The sequence below is a fragment of the Lissotriton vulgaris genome, chromosome 3_1 (genome assembly GCF_964263255.1).
Source record: "Lissotriton vulgaris chromosome 3_1, aLisVul1.2, whole genome shotgun sequence".
NCBI classification, from domain to species: domain Eukaryota; kingdom Metazoa; phylum Chordata; class Amphibia; order Caudata; family Salamandridae; genus Lissotriton; species Lissotriton vulgaris.
The window spans coordinates 2024762057-2024784575 of NC_141689.1; the positions used below are offsets into that span (position 1 = coordinate 2024762057).

At 44.3% G+C, this 22519-nt stretch overlaps 1 protein-coding gene across 5 annotated transcripts in view; it reads left to right on the plus strand.

The window, feature by feature from the left end:
* TLR3 (toll like receptor 3) overlaps window positions 1-22519 on the plus strand; it is a 489232-nt gene that overhangs the window by 289144 nt on the left and 177569 nt on the right. For all 5 annotated transcript variants that reach the window (XM_086962543.1, XM_086962544.1, XM_086962542.1 and 2 more), the window contains one exon: window positions 1132-1323. In XM_086962543.1, the coding sequence (XP_086818669.1) occupies window positions 1132-1323 (192 nt within the window). The remainder of the gene's footprint in view (window positions 1-1131; window positions 1324-22519) is intronic.

The following is a 22519-nucleotide window of genomic DNA, read 5'->3' on the forward strand; positions in this document are numbered from 1 at the left end:
GTCTGCACTTTAATATGTAATGATCTAGCCCATGTCAGATAAGGTGTATCTTTTCAAAACCCCTATTTTTTTGAAGATTTGGGTCAGATCAGCTCACCAGGCCCCTATTGGGTCCTTATTGGTCGAGTCGATTCAGTTGCTATGCCGATTGATTACATTTTTAGATGCAGCCAAAAATTTTTTGGTACTGACTGTTTGGGATGGTATATTTATATCCCATGACCTAAAGTGATTTTTTTAACATGCCTATTTGCACTGTTTGGTGTTCTGTAGAACTTAGTGTTCATGCTGCTAGGGTAATAATCAGTATTATAATAACTGAAGTTATCCTGTTCTAGTAATTATTGAAGCATGTTATACTTGGTTTAAACACTGGAATTACTAATTATTGCACATTGGCAGTCTAATATGCAATGATCTAGCCCATGTCTGAAAGAATTTACAATTGCATCATTTTTTCTTTGCCTGGATGATGTTTGATGAACTTGATAGGTTTTATGACATAATTATGAATGTTTTCATAAATTGATTATATTTTCTGTGGTATCGTTTTTTTAAAATATTGTACTATTGTGAAGATGTTTAATTGCAATGATTTTTGTTAATCAAGCAATAAAGATTTTTACTTACTTATCAAAAGCTAAAGATTTTTACTATTTTTCATCTCCATTAAAGAGTGGGTAGTAACATTTCAGGTGTCCAGACACATTTTAAGTCCATAAAAGATGATATAATGCCTTTATACTCAGTCACTGTCGTTATGTTTGATATGTGTCTCAGTACAGTAGAGGTTGTGTAATGGTGTGTTACGTTAATTAATTGTATTGAGTCTACTCCCATGGGCTTCTCGGCGCTAGTAAGTTGAATTAGTTTCTTTTTTGATGATATTTGTCCACCAGTGTTGGCCCTAGAATGCTTGCTTACTGGGACATTTGTTTGAGAAGACTACTGACAATAGACTCAGTTGCTTTCGAGGCGACAGAAAGCCCTTCATTGCACTTGTGCCCACTGGCCAGGAAAATCTACATTCTTTGTGTACAATTGAATGCACTGTATATTTTGATACTGAGTGTATTTGCAGCACCAAGAGAATATTGAATTTTTTTTTTCTTCTTTGGTGTTTCGTTCTAGAATTTGAGAAAGCTCGATGTATCTAAGAACAACCTGCCTTCTGCAAAACTGGGATCGCAGCAGCAATTGCAGAATCTTCAAGAGCTTAGGTTAGCTTCCAATAAGATCAGTCAGACAACTAAAGAGGATTTTGGGTTTCTCAGCAACACATCCTTAGCCTTACTTGACTTGTCATCGAATCCTCTGCAAAAGGTAAGGCATGCATTTTATACGCAAAGTTAATTTCTGAAAACACTACATAGGTGAATATATTATTAAGGGCGGGGATTCGTATAACCATGCATTGGAGATGACGCGAATTAAACAAAGTATTTGTTTTGTTTTAGTGTAGGATTAGGGAACAAGTCATTTTAATTATTCCGTCATGGGCTACTTTGATGCCTAAATAATTGAGTTTTGTTGTGCAAATTTGGTTTGAGCTAAAACACCCTTAATCGCTCCCTGGAAAATAAACAATGCAAGTACATTGTTTTATTTGATATATACATAAGTTAATATATTTTACACCACAGTCAGTACTTTTGTTTGATTCTAGCGAGTAGTATGTTGTTCATGAATAAATGTATTTATTGCAAAATTTCCAATCTTAGGAGGATTCTTTTGTTATAGCCTTTTTTCCACCTTGCGCTTCTAAACCTCACTGATTTTATTGCCTGTAGATTTATTTGTTTGTGCCTATTTTCTTCTCTCCGTTCTATATATACTTTTCAGTTGTTGTTATTAAGAGCAACGTCTGCCAGTGTCTATTCTAACCTTGAAATTCAATGCAATTTTACGTCTTTTGAGGTCGCACCAACAGATTGCTGGGAAACAGTCCTTTTCTATCTAGTAAACATTTAGCACGGGTTTTAGGTCAAATCCTATCGTATAATTCCTCCTTTTTAGTCCTTAACCCACATCACTGCAGGAGCAGGTGACCGCATGGCCCTCTCTTCCCCATCATCAATGCCTTATGCCTTCCTCATTTATTGGTTGACCAACTGGTGTGTAAAACAAATAATCGCTATCAGTCTTGGCTTCACTAGCATAAAAGATACTGTAGGGTGGTATTACTTTGTATACTGAGAGTGCAACCAATCCACATCCTAAGGAAGGTCTAAGTTCAATTGACGGAAAGTGGGGAAAACTATTACTGTAAGTGGGGAAAACTAAATTTGTGCATAACATCCTGCCATCTTTTTCGGAAAATGAATTGTCATTTTGTTTCAGGACTTGATAGGAGTAGAGCTCTGAAGTCAATTTAATAGTAGCATGTATACTGCTTTTATGTGTTAATAATTTGCCATTTGAGCTCTTAACGTTGCTTCTGTAAACTTCTGACAACATTATAATTTCAGCAACATTGTACAGAATCGACACCTATGGGGCTAATGATGCACATATTATCTTTAATGACTCTGCAAAGATGTCTGCTTCTTTTAAGTTCTAATGTTACTTTTTGCTTCATAATGGTGCTGCGCATTGAGACAAACCGGCCCCCCTATTGTCTTATGCTGTATAAAACAAATGTCAATTTTGGGACATATTGTATAGTGTTGTATTAGTAGACACTCTAACTGAGCATGCTCTGTTTTTATTAAGTTATTTAAAGAGTTACTTTAATGATGCATAGTGTCAATGTATCCTAAAAAGTTGATGCATATGATCGAGCTATGTGACCTCAAAAGACAGCAGCCCTGGGACAGGATCACATTCAAAGTCAAAATTGTAAAGGTTTATTTGAGTCATTACACAAGTCAAAAATAGTTAGATTCATACTCAGCATCAATAATGAATCAAATAAAGCCAATTAATTGCAAGAGGTAAAAACAGAAGGTTACCCTGCAAAACAAATAGATGGTCAGAACCAAACTATAGATCAGCAAAGGACCTGCACAAATCTGCTCAGTTTAAAAGTCAAGGTAAGTCTAAGTATGAATAACAATAGACCACTAGCGCAGAGTCAGAATTTGTGAAAGTAAGCAGAATTTCTTTCACACATCCTAAACATTTTATAGGTTTTCAGTGAAAGGTATATTATATAGTGTCAATAGAGATCATAGAGTTAAGAACAAATCATCATTTGTATAAGTATGATACACAAAACTAGAAAGATTTAGGAGTACTTACTTTGGATGCATAATTGAACATGGTAAATTACGAATAATATTGTGACATTTATGCAAGAAGTTAAAAAAATACACTATGACTACTTAGAGCAAATATAGACAGGAGGACCTTGAATATGTTGCAAATACAGCAGCATTCAGCACACGGCTTCCTTCTTGAGAAATACAAAATATTACATTTCCCCTACCACAAAATAAATTCAATTTCGCTTATTTTCTGGAAAAGGAAAAACACAGAAGAGAAAACCTGCACATATAAAAGCTGTTTTACAAATAAATTGTGCATTCATCTTCAGAAGTTTTAAAATGGATGTCTTTGGGAGCAGGCTAAGGACTAGTAATGCTAACTTGAGGTCTATTTATTTGAGCGTATGTCCTCAGTGGCGGTTCTTACATGGGGGCGTTTGGGCGCCGCCCCCCCTGCTTTCTCGCCCTGCGAGAAGGCAGAACAAATGCTAGTTATCATATTATATAAGTTATATAATATGATAACTAGCATTTGTTTGTGCCTTCTCGCACGGCGAGAAAGCAGAACAGTTTCCGTGTTTACAGTGGGAGTGTTACTCGAGGGCAGGGGGAGTGGCTTGGGGGAGTGGCTTGCCCACTATTGTTAATACTGACTGTTTGGACAGCCTGAGGCCGGTGCCCAAACAGACAGTATTAACTACAGTGGGAAAGCCACTCCCCCAAGCCACCCCCCCCTGGCCTCAACTCTCCCTGTTCTCTGTATGCTGCAGCAGCAGCATACGACAGAAAACTACGTCACCTGGGGCAGCCGGCCGCACCAATCAATCTGCGGCAGTGGAGAGGGAGGCTGCCTGTCGCGCCGCCTTCCTGATGACGTGCTGCAGCAGGACAGGACTTCAAAACGAGGACGGCGGGAATCGGGACGGAGTCTCTGGTAAGTTTATTATACGATTTTATTTAAAATATATTGGTTGTCCCTCATTTCCAATCCCCCCAACCCCCACCCCGTAATGCCGGCGAATTAGAGCCCGCCATTAAAGGCTGTTCACCCAGGTTAAGACTAGAAACGGAGTTTTGAGTGATTCGGGAATCGGCCGCATTTTCTTTTCAATCCTGCATGCTCGCAGCAGTATATTTATAGATAGATTTCTGGCACGGAACCGCTTTTCTCCCTCATCTGATGGCAATATCCGAGGCCCTGGTGCCTCGGGCTCTGTAGTGTGGCCGGCAGGTTGGAGCAGCCAAGTGGAAGCATCGTCTGCAGAGTTGCAGATGGTAAAAGATTTTATGACAGGCCCAAGCATGAGGTCAAGCCAGCTTCCTTTCCAGCTAGAGAAATTCTTCATAAAACAGAATGTTGCCAGGGTGACGGAGCGACGTGCCATGCTGGGACATGAACATAAAGGACTGCAGGTGTTGGTAGTTCAGCGGGATAACACACCCGCTGCAGAGAGATCTGCGTGTTACTAAAAATCACTAGTAGGAAAGAGGTTCACTCGGATTGTCATCGTCTGAGGTTAGTTAAACGTTTATAGCTGCAATCGGCACGTTATTTATATTAAGCTACAGGTCCGAGTAACACATACATCCTGTGCTTGAAATGGAAAAATAGAAGTGCAGGTACTCTGTACCAGAGTACCTGCTAGTTTTTGAATAGTGCCAGCACTCTTCAATTAAAAGCATTACGTGTCTCTGGGGATTGCCTGTACTCTCCCATTGAAAGTATTACATCTGCCTTGATACACACGTATTAACCTCTTTCTACACATCTGCAAAGGGCTTCTAGTAACACAGCACACCCAGAGAGGAGAGAGAAAGTTGGAGGGGGGAGAGGGCGAGTCAGGGGAACAGGTTCTTCTTTGATGGAATACCAGATGAAAATAAAGCGCATTTAGATTTTAGCCCATTACTACCTTTTGGAGACAAGTTCATGGGGAGCCAGGAAACTTATTTGTCGATGTTTGTTTTGGTTTACCTGGCTCTAACAGATCGTGGTTGAATGATGTCAGTCTTCGGGGCGCAAACACGGCTGGGGGCAATTGCTGAACGTCTTCGCATGCAGTGACTAACAGCCTACAACTACAATAACGCCAGTGTCTGTGGGGAGGTTGCTTGCATTCTCGGGTCTGTGCTAAGCACCCCCACCTGCTCAGAGGCCCCAGCAGACGTGGTATTATCTACTGTAGTCTGTCACCAGGCAATGCCAGGCCTAGACAGGCTGTAATAAAGGAAACCTATTGAGTGCAGTGCAGTGAAGGGTGAGTGATGTCTGTGTGAGTGCAGGGTGAGTGATGTGTGTGTGAGTGCTGGGTGAGCAGTGTGCCTGTGTGAGTCCAGGGTGAGTGATGCCTGTGTGAGTGCAGGGTGAGTGATGTCTGTGTGAGTGCAGGGTGAGCAGTGTGCCTGTGTGAGTCCAGGGTGAGTGATGCCTGTGTGAGTCCAGGGTGAGTGATGCCTGTGTGAGTCCAGGGTGAGTGATGTCTTTGTGAGTGCAGGGTGAGTGATGTCTGTGTGAGTGCAGGGTGAGCAGTGTGCCTGTGTGAGTGCAAGGTGAGTGATGTCTGTGTGAGTGCAGGGTGAGCAGTGTGCCTGTGTGAATCCAGGGTGAGTGATGTCTGTGTGAGTGCAGGGTGAGCAGTGTACCTGTGTGAGCCCAGAGTGAGTGATGTGGATGGGTGATTGCTGGCTTAGTAATGTGTCAGGGAAGGGTGAGTAATGGGTCTATGAGTGCAGGGTGACTGTGCCTATGTGAATGCAGGGAGAGAGATGTATCTGTGCAAAGAGACTTGTCTGGCTACTCCCAGAGATGTATTCGCCAAGCCACCTCTTTCTCAAATGTGCTTGAGAATACACCATTTGCCCACCCTTTTTTCAAAATGTTCTCGTGGGAGAACCCCCGAACCCCCCATAGGTGGTTCGGCCTTGCTTGCTGCACTCGCTCGCCACAGTGCAGTATTTACGCCCCACCACTTTCAAATGTCACCAGCCGCCACTGTATGTCCTACTGATTTTAACCTAAACACATTGGGAGAAACATTATTTTTAATTATCAACATCGCTCTAACAATAGTTGTGCCTTATATGGGGGAGGCTGCAAGGAAGGTCACAGTTCTGCTGACGTTAAATATCTAAAATACAAAAGCCCAGGAAAATCCCACCATTTCTCTTGCTATCTGTGATTACCTGTAATGGCAAGTACCCCTTCAACCCTTTGCCGCAGTGTATTTTTAACATATCTTTCATTCGTTTTTTGGTAGATTGCATAGTTCTTTGACTGAATCAGGCCAGCAATAAGCTCTATGACAAACAAAAGGAAAGCTAAAAGAATAAATTATTTTGTCGTTTGCATCGGTAAAAGTGGATTTGTTTAGAATGAAAGATATCTTTACGAGAGCAAAGTGAGTTATTGCTGCTACAAAGGATTTATTGTTGCTGCCTTGTCTACTTACATACTTCCGACTTCCTTTAATTAATCAGAATCAGTAGGTCTCTTAACTAATTGCAGAAATTGCAAAACATAGCTAAAGGGAAGATTTATTTCTAAAGAGACTTCGAGTAAGGGTTAACAAAGTATGAACATTTGCTTGTTTGAGTGTATTAAAAGAAAAACGAGTTTAAGCCAAACCATTCTGAAGTGGAAATAGATTTTACAGCTCATCCCGGACTATGCATGCTGTTGCATCACATGCGTTACAACAAATGCGTTTTTACCACTCATTCCTTTACCATGCATATCATTACACCAACATGTCTTAAGGAAAGCGGCATTGGACTTCGAAGGCCAAAGCTTTCCCTACTATTGCACAGAGTAGACTTGGAATAGTGAATTATACCTCTCTAAAGTCCAATGTTTTCCCTAAGTCATGTATGTTGTTGTAACAATATGCATGGTAAAGGAATGCAGGGTAAAGACGCATTCGTTGTAATGCCCGTGGAGTAATAGCATCCATGGTAAAGGCAAACGTTGTTCTGACGTACAACCGTCTGAAGAAAAACAACTATCCGATTTTCTAAATTTGAGTACCCTTAAGGCCTACAAGACCGGTAGTTCTTCATTTACTTACCTGGTAATTGCATTACTCCAAGTTCTACTCCCTTGCTCCAGTTCATATTGGTATGATGCAGTTTTGCCTCTGTAGACACCACATGACCAAATAACTTTAAACATAAATGCTAAACCCACCACTCCTCCTAATCATTAGCCAAGCTAAGCCCAAAGCTAGACTTTGTAGACTAGCCTGAAGTTGGAGGGACATATGAATTGGAGAGGGGGTAGGGTTCATAGTAATGTAACAAAGAGGTAAATAATTGAAGCATTACCCTAGCATCCCTCTCTCACTGATAATGATATGAGATTGATCAGACAATAAAAACCAGGCAGACAGCTGAGGCTCCTCGCTCAGTCCAACCCTCTTCAACGTCTACATGAGCCCCCTCGCAGACATCGCACGCCAGCACAACCTCAACATCATCTCCTACGCCGACGACACCCAGCTGATCCTCTCCCTCACCAACGACCCCGCCACCGCCAGAGCCATCCTTCACGAAGGGATGAAAGAGGTAGCCGAATGGATGAAGAACAGCCGCCTGAAACTGAACTCTGACAAGACGGAAGTCCTCATCCTGGGATCCTCACCCGCCGCTTGGGACGACTCCTGGTGGCCCCCGCCCTAGGCAGCGCACCCAAACCAACAGACCACGCACGCAACCTGGGCTTCATCCTGGACTCCTCCCTCTCCATGACCAGACAAGTCAATGCCGTCTCCTCGTCGTGCTTCAACATCCTGCGCATGCTACGTAAGATCTTCCGGTGGATCCCCACCGAGACCAGGAAGACGGTCACCCAGGCCCTCGTCACCAGCCGTCTGGACTACGGCAACTCCCTCCAAGCCGGAACCACCGCCAAACTCCAGAAGAGACTCCAGCGGATCCAGAACGCCTCAGCACGACTCATCCTGGACATCCCCCGTCGCAGCCACATGTCCGGACACCTGAGAGACCTGCACTGGCTCCCGGCCAACAAGAGAATCACCTTCCGTCTCCTCACCCACGCACACAAAGCCCTACACAAGCAAGGCCCAGGATACCTCAACAGCCGCCTTAACTTCTACGCTCCCAAACGCCAGCTTCGATCGACTAGCCACGCCCTCGCCGCCGTCCCCCGCATCCGAAGAGCCACCACAGGGGGACGGTCCTTCTCCTACCTCGCCGCCAAGACATGGAACTTCCTCCCCACCCACCTCCTGACCCAGGACCACCTCGCCTTCAGGAAGCAACTCAAGACCTGTCTGTTCGAGCAGTAGCGGACCCCACTCCCCCAGCGCCTTGAGACCCTCTGGGTGAGTAGCGCGCTATATAAATGCGATGATTGATTGATTGATTGAGGTGCCATCACAAACTCAACACCATATCTTCATTTACAACAGAAACCAAACAATGCAAACCTCAGAATTGACCACTATTGTAGTGTACTTCCTATATTCCCAATAGGCTCTGCGCATTGGAATAGTATATCCTATAGATAGGACGTAGCACTGAGGTCGACTAGGTCTCTATCGAATATACTAGACTTAATTGTGTGTGCCAGCTAGCTCAGAGGTCACTAGAAACTTTCTCGAATTCACAAGAAGGGATTAGTCTGACAACCGCATAAACATCACAACTTTGTTTCCCAAGAATAAGAAATGTATCTCTAGAGTCGCAGAAACAATAGATAGTTATTTTACTGTCAATCGTGCATGCTTTGTTTCACCAGAGATGCAGAGAAATAGAGAGACGGGCGTTTTCAATAAAAGTATTTATTGAACAGTCTTCCTTCACATGCAGAAGAAATGAACTGCTACAATCGTAATACTTGTTGCAAAGTACAATGCATACAGTACGAAGAGTATTATAAAATAATACTGTAAAAGCATGATATGGTTTCTAAGCCATAAAAATACATATAATACATATATTAATAAATAAAGACTAAAAAAGTACTGAACTGGTGCTTCTAAAATACGCCTACCCCGGTGTACCTAACCTAGGTCTAGTATAAGGGAAGAAGTAAGTGAGGTGTAGCTCAGTTTCAGTATTCTTTGCCAAGAATCTATCCAAGAATTCTCTGAGGGTCTAATCTGCTCCGTACCTTGGTTTTAGAATGAAGGAGGTCTGGTATCTCTCTCTCAGGACTCGATTTCCCAACAACCCGCAAGGGTAGCTTGGAAACACTGGAGCTGGATCTTGGCAGGAGAAAAGACAGTGTTTCTTTCAATGCGTCTGCTGGAGGGTCGGCTTCCTTCGGCACTTGCTGCAACGAGATGCATCGGGCAAGTAGATAGTCAAACTGCTCCAAACCACTGTGTGTTTGTTTGGGCAAGTGTGGGCATATTTATACCTTGAAGGTGCTGAGTTTGACGTAAGGTTGGACATAATAACGTCATCAAAGGGTCTCAGTTCTTTGAAAACTCCATGAGTTCTTGGATAAATCAATATTCAAGCAGGGGGAAGTCCCTGACTGCTGAAGGCGAGTTTTTACAAGAAATCGTTGCAGATTTGGAAGTAGCCATGCGGTATTAGGACTGCATGAGCTATGTCTTAATATGGTTATGATTTCTATGCCTATTTAAGGATACAGTACTTTATACCTATATAAGGGCATGAATCGGGAAAATTACACTAGGGTCCTAAAATGCTATACAACACCCACTCCGCGTATTCTGTTCGATATTACTAAACCTATAAGCATCTGAAACATAACTAAATAAATGTGTTCACAATCTCACCCAAAATACATCAAATTTATTAAAAAATGGTTTTACACATAAATGAGAATTTTTACTGTACGCATTTTAAAAGCGATAGTTGTCATTGAAAGCATATTCAACGACAGTGGCAATGCTAGATAAAATATTTAAAAATGACATTTACGAAAGGCTCTATGTTTACAGAAGAAAAAGCCAAGATCATTCCCTAGCAGAATATATAAACTGTTATTATTTTGGAGGACAAGGCCCAATATTGTCTCTAGAAAGTGTCCAAAAAAAGAATTTCTTGTTCTCTAAGAATGTTTCTTTTTTAAGCAGATTACTTAGTGCCAGAAAAAAAGTTCAATTTTTGGAGTAAAATAAATCATAAAAACAATTGTAGAAAAAATAGAGTTCCAGAATTAGAAGGTGTGTTTTGACAAGCGAAGGCCCAATTCAGAGTTCATGGAACGCTGTGTGCTTATTTCAAAAGTTATTCTCGGTGTCAGGAGAAAACATCAAATCGTCTAAGCTGGCAAAGAAATCGTCTACCACAGTAGGTAAAAGTGGAACTACTTCATTAAGTAGATCAGTTGTGCACAGATGAGAAGCATCACCGTCAGTGTCATTCGCATTAGCAACGTTCGTAGTAGATGGCACCTGTGTGCCTGTTGTTTCACGTACCCCACCATTAGCTGGAAGTGCCGTGAGAGCTCAATGAATGCCGTCATCAGGATTGGCAGCCGTTGGGGGCAACACGATGCATGAGCTGTTACCGGACCTAGCAAAGCGTCCACATCCGTTGGCAGTGCTGATGGAAGTGTAAGACAAATGTCCAACACGCATTCTTCTCCGCAAAGCAGGCATCGTAGAACAGGTAAGATGCAATCTTGCCAGATTGGTCTGAATGAAAGGAACCATGTGGTATTCAGATCTCTTAAATGAGCCAATCCAAGAATCTGTGTAATTCTGTTATGGTACCGCATGGCTAGGAGAGCATTCTCCATGGTAGTCTGGGTATCGCTGGTGACTGGACTTGCCATATCAGAGCAGTATCCCTGCTACGAGTCCCAAAATGAAAGGCAGACCGCCGAACACAGAGTGCACGAAGTTTGGAAAAATGCCTAGGACTGCTTCAAAAGGTGCTAACAGTCCCGAAAAAAACTGTCTTAAATACATGTGCAATACCACTCATATCAGACAAGTTTAAGATACGACCTAGGGGAGGTGTTTGCTGAAGCGGGAGGTGTTCTCAGCGGACAGAGAGCTGCCCATTACCTTGTGCCCTGTGCTCCTGGGTCCGAGCGTTCCTCCAGCCCCGCCATTCCCGCCATTCCCGCCGCTGCCAGGACATCGCAGCGCGGCCATCGGGAGAGGGAACTACATCCCCCAAGATCCCTAGCGGCTGGACGCCGCAAGCAGCCAATCAGTGAGCGCCCGGAGGCGCTGATAAGGAAGGACTGCCCTCACAGAGGCGGGAGGTGTTTGCTGAAGCGGGAGGTGTTCTCAGCGGACAGAGAGCTGCCCATTACCTTGTGCCCTGTGCTCCTGGGTCCGAGCGTTCCTCCAGCCCCGCCATTCCCGCCATTACCGCCGCTGCCAGGACATCGCAGCGCGGCCATCGGGAGAGGGAACTACATCCCCCAAGATCCCTAGCGGCTGGACGCCGCAAGCAGCCAATCAGTGAGCGCCCGGAGGCGCTGATAAGGAAGGACTGCCCTCACAGAGGCGGGAGGTGTTTGCTGAAGCGGGAGGTGTTCTCAGCGGACAGAGAGCTGCCCATTACCTTGTGCCCTGTGCTCCTGGGTCCGAGCGTTCCTCCAGCCCCGCCATTCCCGCCATTACCGCCGCTGCCAGGACATCGCAGCGCGGCCATCGGGAGAGGGAACTACATCCCCCAAGATCCCTAGCGGCTGGACGCCGCAAGCAGCCAATCAGTGAGCGCCCGGAGGCGCTGATAAGGAAGGACTGCCCTCACAGAGGCGGGAGGTGTTTGCTGAAGCGGGAGGTGTTCTCAGCGGACAGAGAGCTGCCCATTACCTTGTGCCCTGTGCTCCTGGGTCCGAGCGTTCCTCCAGCCCCGCCATTCCCGCCGCTGCCAGGACATCGCAGCGCGGCCATCGGGAGAGGGAACTACATCCCCCAAGATCCCTAGCGGCTGGACGCCGCAAGCAGCCAATCAGTGAGCGCCCGGAGGCGCTGATAAGGAAGGACTGCCCCCCGCTACGCGGGAGCGCGCGGGCAGCGCCGGGCTAAGCCCGGGCAAAGGGCGGGCCCTCTGTGGCCCTCAGAGGCCAGAGGAGGCCGGGACGGGCTATCCCACTTGGACTTCCAAGAAGAGGTAACACCATTTATTGCCATCTTCACTGACTATCACATTGGATTGTGACTGTTTCCCCTTCTTACAAGGGTGCGGATACTCAAAGTATTCCCCTAGCCACAGCTGTTTGTCTTGTTTTCTTACGTTTAATCATACCCATCATGAATCCTCCTACGAAAACGCCCAGTACAGCATCTAATCCCCCATGGCTAGATGATTTAAATAGTTTGTGTAACAACAAGTACTCCCTTGTTACATCGCCCTACCTGGTTTCTAATGCCAGTCCGCTAGTTCTTGACGATAGTACACAGGGGCCTCAACCGACTTTCGCAAAATTAAAAGCTAACAAAACAACTCCCCTTAACGCCATATCTGGAAAAAGGAAACATGATGGGGTTGGAGAAAGTGGGTCCCAATCCAGTTCATCAACACTGCAGCATGTGTCAACAGAATCAAACCCGCCTGCTAACATGGCTCTGCTATTCCAGGAGACGGGTAAAAAAATAGATGACCCAGTATCCTCTCCCCAATTGGTCTTACTGACCATGATGGAACAGTTGATTAAAACTATCATTCATCCCCTGATCGACAAAATTAACAGCTTGGGTGAAAGACTAACGGGGATTGAGGAAACTGTTAAACACAATCAGCCATACACAGCAACATCTAAGTGTTTACCCCAGGCCGGTCAACCTAATTTGCCTAAACAAACTGTGCAAAACACAGTTTCCACAACACAAGTTTCAGTCTCCACCACTGTGTGCCCACCCGTCCCTAAATCACTACCCATACCTACCTCAGAACGCATTATTGAGCCTAAATCGAAAAGTATTAAGACCCCTCATATCAATCTTCCCCCAGAGGCCGCTCCATTCGTGTCCATCCTGTCGGGGGCTCTTCCTCTGAAACATGGTAAAATCGAGAGAACCAGTGACCTGGTAAATAAAGTTAAGTTCTGGTTATCGAAAAACAGACCCCTACCCCATAACCTCGATGGCAGAATAGTCAGCGTGAGGAGAGTGGGTTGGCTGGGTCCCCATCGGAAAGATATCTGTGGGGATCTGATTCTATTCAGATTTAGGAGCAGATATGTTGTCCCCTATCTACAGTTGTGGCTGCCCCAAGAAAGTGATGGCCCTATAACAACTTGGGACCTACATGACTTTTATCCAAGTGAATCATACAACTCCTATCGGGATCAGTCTGCCAATCACAACCCAAAGCTGGCCCACAGATCCTGGCCACCAAACGAGTACAGTTTCCCCTCTTTTAACCTTTTTCCTCATAGACTATTTAAGTTTAGCAATCTACCTCAATCTAACTTTTTCACCCCATATAACAAGTGTCAATATTAGGCGGGTGCATAAAATGTAAATTCTTTGATATTAATACTAACTGGATCAGTTAATTTTATTTACTTAATCCAATGAGATCTTTGATGACCCTTTTTAAATGTATGTTGTTTGTTATTATATGACTGTATATTTTTTACATTGTATGCTTTTATGGTTGAAACTAAACCGAATAAAGCTTAATGACTGACTGATACGACCTAACATTTTGTACGAAATGTATGGGACAGTTTGTTGACAATAGGGCATGTATCTCTACAGAAGTCCCTGCGACTTGCAGATCATACTTTTCTCTGGACGAGGTCAGTGGCACTGTTTTTTTTGCAAAAGAATGGCTTTCATTCTGCTTAAGGTATCATTTCGTATAGAAGAGATGTTCAGTGAAGGTCAAAGCGGCGACTCCCCGTCTGTCTTGCTTTTTGGAAACAATACTTGCATACAACAAGTGACCCTGGCTGACACACTAACTAGATAGGCTATACCTGGCATCATTCCACAACCGCTGTGATCACTCAACATTATGTAGCTACCATTGGATAGCTGCCTAAAAACTGGGTCTATCACTGCTGCTGGAGAACAGTGCAGGTGGCAAGAAAGGTTATTAGAAGAACCCTCGCAGCCTCCTTATAAATTAATACCTTGACACAATAGTGGACCGCTTAGTGAGACCACTAAGAAATGCCTCCTTACCCCCACTCCAACATTTGTGTGTGTATGGTAAATTCCAGGTCGACTTAATGTATTCCTTACCCAACCTCTCATACATGCCTGCTGGTATGTGTCTTAAGCAATACTGAAACTGGAAATTCGTCACTGGTATTGTTATGGTGCCATGTATTATCCATTCAAAAACAGGTTTCTCAGAAACAGTTAATGGTAATCTTTCCAGTTTTTCTATGCTCAGCACTGTATAGTTTGCTCCTCTTTGTGACAAAGAGATTTGTTTATCTGTAAGGTTAAATACAGTAAACAATGACGTGGTGTTGATTAGACGCCATGGCACGTAGCCTGAACGAAGATTTTGTAACGTCCAGCTTAGCAGCATTATAGAACGTAATTGAGACTGGCCATGTTGTAACATTAGCAAGTCCTGTTCTATTATGTCAATGGCAGATGATACAATGCTGTCCAAAGAATACATTCTGGAGGACAGAGTCGTTAACCCATTGTCCACTACAGAGAGAGATTTCTCTAAATTAATTTTGATCAATTTCTCGTATTCTTTCTGCAGTTTCTACTGCGTGACTTTCCATGCTTCATTGTAAGCAGCGTATATACTGGCGTATATGAAATTTTTTTGACGTGGTTTACGAGGCCCAAGTAGGAAGTCTATCAAATCAACGTCATTTTCAAGTAAAGTTAAGTGTTGTTTAATTTCTGGAAGTGTGGATTTCTGTAGCCATTCAAGGCATAGTTTTCCTACACTGTAAGTTGTTATTATCCCTGGATGTTGTCTCTGGGGATATCTTGGGTCTGGCCTATTCTCTGTGAACCCTTGTGTCTTGTTCAGGAATTTATCTTGACAGTTACTTTTGTCTGTGGGCCAGATTAACCATCAGGATTAGTGCTGTTCTGTTGTAAAATATGTGTTACGTCTACCTCCTCATCTGCAGTGCCATTAGGTGTGGGCTTAGGTATGGACGGTTTATTTAAATCTTTAATCTTAGCCAAGCCAAGACAAGATGTTTGTTGAACAGTGTCATTTAAACACATTATTTGCTCTGGGATAATGCAGGCTCTGAATAAGGCTTCTAAACCTTGCACCTGCCAGTCTTTTGTGCCCCAGACAGTTTTTGTCACAATGTTGTCTTTCCAAAAGTTAAAACCTAATGCAGAAAGTTGAGCATAAAAGGCCGCAGAATAAATTAAACAACATGTTTTTCATTTCTGTCTTATTCGCATTTTTAAAATAAAACCTGAGAAGTACGGAAACTTTAAAAAAAATGTTTTTGAGCTGCCCTTTGGCGGCGTTAGACAATGTTCCCATTGATTATAAGTAAAAACATTTCTCGGGTTTGCGGATTTGTGCAAATAATGGTGTCCATAATGATTAAAACAATACATGTGTTCATAATCTGCTGAACCTTCTAAGTATTCATGTATGGTGAATTTAGCTGACATTTCTAAATCTGTCATCATGTTATTAACAGTCTCAAAGTGCCAATCATCGGAAAATGTGCTGGGTGAAACAAATTAACTCAAAGAAACCTTAAACTGGTGTAGAATCTTCAACAGTTTCTTCAGTGGTCGATGGCTTTTGTGTTGTGTTGCTTAGACTTCTTCTTGTTTCATTTAAGTCCTGCAAAAAAGCCAAACGGCCCTTGATATCAAAGGGTTTTTGTTCCTCCACTGAAGTATGACGATCAAGATCCTGGATGAGCATTCTAGTACCAAAAAGCATTTCATATGGAGTGATTCCACCCAGAGAATTTCTTGGCAGATTATTAAGACTACGTTGGACACTTATTAGATGTTTGACCCACCCGTCACCCGATCCTAATACCCTAGCTGTTATAGATTGCTTTATGTCACGTTTTTTTCTTTCCACTACCGCATTTCCCTCAGGATGGAAGGGACTTGAGTACCACAATGCAACGCCCAAGCTGGCCATGGATTCTTTTTAAGCTCGAGAGCTAAACGCAGGACCCTAGTCAGAATGTGGCGTGCCGATTGCATATGTGCCGATAAAGACTCGCAAATCTTTTATAACAGTTCGGGCGTCAGCCGAGCACTGAGGCCACATCCAAATGAATCTTGAGCAGGAATCCACTGCGACCATGATCTATTTTTAGTTGCCATCCCTCTGTAAGGGACCACAGTGATCCAGGTAAACACACGCTAACGGTTTATCTGAGATTAGAAGAGGCGTATGTGCAGGTCGTTTCACGGTTGAAACTTTCATTTTTGGGCAGATTTCACATTCTAGAACATAGGCCCACATGCATCATCCCGGGATTTTGCGAGTTCTAAAGTGCGAAAAATAGCGATTCGCATTTTAGAATTCGCAAAACGGGATGCATGATTATTTTCGGTTAATTTATGCGATTTGGTAAAAATCGCAATTTTTACGGAATCGCATAAATTACCGAAATACAATTTGCGGATTCGCTATTCCCATTGGTTCCTATGGGCCAAAAGGCCCATAGGAAGCAATGGGAAGGCATTAGCAAATTGCGATTTTCACTTTGAAAATCGCAATTTGGTAATGCATTTCATGGGTGCAGGGGGGGGGGTCCAAAGGACCCCCCCCCATGTCCCCCTGAAATGTATTTTTTGCATCATGTTTCACACACAGATGTCCTAAGGACATGTGTGTCCGTAACATGAATGTTGAAAAAAATGCATTTTCAGCGTTTTAAACACTTTTTGCAAATTTACCGAGTGGTTCAACCACTCGAGAAATTTGACCCCCTAATTGCGATTTCGCAATTTTAAAAGTAATCATGCATTGCTTTTAAGAAATGGCAAATTTGCGATTTCTTAAAAGCAATCGCAATTTTAGAAATCGCAAAAATGTTGCGATTTCTAAAATTGCTTGATGCATCCAAAAAAGCATTTTTGGAATCGCAAACGGCCGATTTTAAGGAATCGCACCGTTTGCGACTCCAAAAATGCTTGATGCATGTGGGCCATAGTTTCTAGTGTGTTTCCACCAATATCTCTGTTCTAATAATGATACTGTGGCGGAAACTCCTGCGTGTGCGGAGGCCAGCCCTTCATGTGCTGCTAAGATTTGTCCTAATCTATGTTCCATGTTTGGAATTGCCCTATCCCCCACTCCAGGGATTCGAAAAAACAGAACATTATTTGCATCCATTATATATGAGTACTTTACTGGAAAGCCTTTTTGGAGTGTTTTACCTCTGTCTTTCACTGAAGCGGTTACAGCTTGCATTATTTTACTGTCTAGCTTTGTTTTTGAACAAGTGATTGCAGCTACGGAAGCCGTTTGCACAGCTGCCTTCGCGGCTTCATCAGCCAATGAATTCCCTGCAACGTGAACGCCATCACGCTGATGACTCAGTGTTTGGATCATGTGAGTCTTTTGTAGTTCTTTCTGTAATAGAACTACTTGTTCCCAAAGCATGTTGTGCTTAATTGTGCCACCTTTTGCGTCTTTGAAACCGTTTTGAACCCAGTTCTGCAAATATTAATTGTAAGACTGGACGCAGTAATATGAATCGCACACTAGGAGTGTGGGGAACTCGCAATTGGTATTTTCAAGCGCCATCTTGAAAGCCTGTAGTTCAGCTCGCTGAGCTGTACAGTCTCCTTGTGATTGAGTTTTAGTGACCATAGGTCAAAATTTACCTTCAAGCCAGCGACCTTTAACAATCGCGCACGCAGCACTATATGCTTGTTTACTCCCAATTGCGGGTTGTGCTGATCCCTCTGTATAGATTATACATCCGTAATGTTCTAGAGGCAGAATCTCAATGGGCAGAAGACATTCTTGTTCTTATTGTAGAAATTCTTGTGTTTTCAAGTATGGGTCAAAATGTATTCTACGTCTGTTGCAGCAAGAGAGTTAACCCATTGTATCCATCTCGGATGTAAAGCTTTAGCATTTGGAATGCTTGCTTTTGTTACTGCCTCTAAGGCAGGTAGAGTTGCAACGATCATTATGCGTTTACCCTGTGCAAGAGTTCTCTCCTTTGCTACTGCAGTTTGAACCGCTATCAGAATTTTTTCTGTTGAAGTGAATTTCATTTCAGCTTGTGTGTACAAGTCTGATTTGTAAGCTGTTGGTACCTTTTCACCTTCATTAAATGTTAGGTATGTGAATCCGCATCTCCCTGGGATGATTTGCATTACAAGATTGCGCACGTTGTCGCGTGTCTGTAACTGTGTTTTTGCTAACATATGTGTTTGTACTGAAAGCAACATTTCTGTGTGTTTTTGAGTTCAATTAGTTGATTTGAAATCAGGTTTGATTAGTTCGTAGAGAGGTTAACCCTTTCTGCGTAATTTAGAACGTAAGGTCTTCCGAAATTCAGGAAACCTAGAATTGATTGTAAGTTATTTTGCGTCTTTGGAGTATGGAGCAGCACACATTTCTCTAGAAAGTTTGCTGCCAGGCTTTTGCCTTCACTTGAAAGTTCGTATCCTAAGAATAGGACATTGAGGTGGGCAATTTGTGATTTCTTAAGATTGAATTTGTACCCTTCAGAAGCAAACCCAAGTATCATGGTGTTCACTCTTTTCAAGTGCCTGTCCAAGTCATCGTCTGTAAGATAGAGATCATCGACATAAGATACTGCCTCATCATCATACATTTGTAGTAATTTTGTTACTCTGGCTGAAAATAACCCAGGGCTATTCTTGAATCCTTGGGGGATACGACAAAATTGTCGCTATGTCCCCATGATTGAGAAAGCGGTCAAATACCTGCTTTCTGGTGCAATGTTTTGACAGAAGAAACCGTTAGAAATATCTAATGTGGTTTTATATTTTTTTACGCACGATGTTATTTATCAGTGCGGCACTGTGTGCATTCTGTACTGCAAATGGTTTGCAACATGAGTTTAGATGTCTGTAGTCCAAAACTAGACGATATTTATTGTCCGGTTTGGAGATAGGAAACATAGGATTGTTCATAGACGAGGTGCATGTTTATTTATTTAATTTAATTTACTTATTTATTTAAAGAGTTTTATATAGCGCTAGCTAGACCCGAGGGTATCAGAGCACTTTACATGAAATTCAACTATGTTATAGAGTTACATTCAGTTACACTTACATTAGTTACAGACCCAAACATTTAAGGAGCATAGAAGACTCGGAAATGCAGTGGAAGAAAGGGAAAGGGGTATGGTAAAAGGGGTAGGAGGGAGATATGACGGAGACGAAGGGAAATTCTACCCAAGGTCCGGCTGGGTAGGTGAGGGCCGAGGGGGAAGTTCGCAGCCCATCTCCTCTCTAGCTATCCAGTAGCTCCACCGGGCATCGGCCAAATGGCTAGGTCTCAACAGATCTAAGATCTCCCTGACCTGTCTATTAGCTTCCTGTTTAACAGGATATTGCTGTTGCATTTTTGGTTGAGGTTTTAACTGGATTTTAGGGTGAGCAGAGTCCTCATCCCATCCTACATGATTTTTAGATAATGCTGGAGCCTGGGCCACAGCGCATTTTCTGGCATATGTGTATTTTTTATGAATTGGAATATGATTAGAGAAGGCTGGCATAATGATTTCTTTGCCATGTGGGCACTCCCTGACAAATTCAGGTGGCCTATCTTGTTCAGCTAGAAGAATGTCATAACCCTTAGATAGCTTGTCCCAAAAGAGTGCCTTTATTTTCCTAGTTATGTCCTCCTCCATCCGGATTGTTACTTCATATAACTTATGTGGTACACTAACCCTGGTGTCGGCAGTTTCAACTTGAATGCATTCATTCAAGTCCACTGTCTCCAGATCTTCAGGATCTTGCGAGCTATGGTGACTTCTGCTGCGCTGTCTAGCATTGTCTGGGCCCACTCCCCGTTCTTGAGTTGTGTCCTCAAGATCCTCGGCATGTCTGATCTTCACATTCGCTACCTTCTTCTTGGTGAATTGAGTTTTCATATTTTTTGGAACGTGCTGATCGTCTTTGGACTTCACGCGTTCTTCTTTTTGTTCTGACCGTCCTCTTCTTTCTGATTTCTGCGAGGAAATCTGAACGGTACGAGAGGAACGTGTATCACTATCTTGATATCTATCAGGTTTTCTCAAATTATCCCTATTTCTGAGGTTGTACCTCTTTTCAGAGGGCTCCTTTTGAGGAGACCTTCCTCTGGACAGGGAGCGCTTCTCTTTAGGAAGTGTCTGTTTAGTATTTTCCCACTTCTTTTTAGGAGTAGTGAGATTATTTTTAATAAAAACCTTTTTAGGGTTTTCTGTCAGTTCGGGCTTTACTGGTTTCCCTCCCAAACTATCTCTACCTAGTTCTTGATAGTATTTTTCAATTATTCTTGCAAGTTCATATGGTTCCTCAGTAATATCTGTTTCTTTTAGTTTTTGGCGGATTGCTACGGAGGCTGCTTCACCTTTGATGTAAGATAATAGTATAGCCGAGACCTGTTTGAAATCTTTTAGTAACTTCATACCAAGATTTAAAGCAGGTTCTAGTCCGTATTCATTTTGAATCTGTCTTAGGACGTCTAATATTACCGCCATAGATGAAACACCATGTGTTTTTGTGTAGATTGAAGCAAAGACAGGGCGTGGTTTCGGCGCTGATGGGGACGGCGGCGTGAGCCTAGAGCTCCGCACCCACACCCGTCGATTATCCTTTTTATTTATCCTGATTGCGGCTTGCAACACATGTAATTGCGTCGGAATATCAGGGGAACATCCTGAAGTGAATATCGCATCGACCGGAGGCTCCGCTGAGCTACCGGACCCGGCGGCAATGTTTGAGCAGTGAAAAGTGATCCCACAAGATGGCGGAGTACAAAAGGAGACGGGACGGACCCGGCAGCAGGAAGCCGCTAATAGAGGTCCGGCGCCCGGGAGCTGTGAGACGATTGCCGCTGTGATCAGCGGGTGGCCGGTGCTCTTACTGCCTGCGCTGGGGACCAGACCCTGGCAAGCGTGTGTGTCAGGGGGTTGCCCGAAGGGGAAGGCGCCCCGCAAAGTTCCTACTATGGCGGCCACTACTGGAGCTACATGAGAGGCACGGCATTGTAATCCTGCCCTGGAGGTATTTGTGGTCGGCGGGCAGTGTGTACTGCTTTCAGTGAGCAAGGTGAGGCAGCTGTGCGGCGCACGACCCAAGGAGAGCAGGGGGAGCCTGAGACCCTGCATTAAGAGCGGAGCATGCACTGAACTATACTGGTGGCTGCCCAACTAATTCGACGCCGGCGCTCCATTGGAGAGGGGCACCGGAACAGAAAGGGACGAGCAGACCCCAGCGGCGGCGAAAAACCGACGTACCCCTGTGGCCCTGGTGAGTGACGGGCGGAGGCTCTATACACGGACCAGCGAGGGTGGGGACAGAGTCGGACCGGCGGAACTGTAGGAGTAAAGGAGACGGGTCTGCCAAGGCGATCGTGGATATAAGGGAGCATATTGAGGTGGCATATCTTCCCTTGCTCTGCACATCGGGGTGACGCAATACAGAGGATGCTGGGATGATGCGGCCATGGGAGCAGCTGTGGAACCTATCTGATACCCTGCTCCGCCCCCACTGTTAGCCCAGACTGGAACTTGGGTTCCTGCGCGCATTAGAGGTTTGCGCTGAAGGGGTCTAACCAGTGGCACAAAGACTGAGCCCCGGCCCTGATTGGTGGCGGAGTGCGGAACAGAGGTGCATTCGGGAGACCGGGGACCCGTACACCTGGAAGCGGACTGCAGAGGGCAACCTGTGGAGCCAAGGTGGGGTGCATGACGTGGCTGTGGAGTAGCGGCCCGCTAGCTTGGAGCAATTACAGAAATCCGGTGGGGGCTGGAGTCAGCCCTTGTGTGTGACGTCCTGAGCGGCCGTTGTGAACGAACTCTCTGGCGCAAGTAGTCCTTCCAGTAGGAGACAGGGTGCACCCCAACCTTCATGATGAAGCCCACGAGTGAGACAGAGGGGGCTGCAGAGCAGGGCGCCGTCTGCAATGACGAAGAGGAAATTGAAAGCACAGAATTGGAGAAACGGCTGAACAGGCGCCTAGACAAAATCCTGGAAGCCATCACGGCGACAAAAGAGTCCTTACATTACGACATCTCGCAGGTCGCACCGGGGCTGGGCCTCCTGAAGGCAGACCACTCGAAACTGGCGGATAGAGTGAAGGATACTGAGCTGGTGGTGCAGGAACTGAAACCGGCGGTGTTGACGGTGGAACGCAAGCTGGAGGATGCCATACAGCGCCTCGCAACCCTTGAAAAGAAGGCTGAAGATGCGGAGAGTCGAAATCGGCGCAATAACGTACGGGTCATGGGCCTGCCG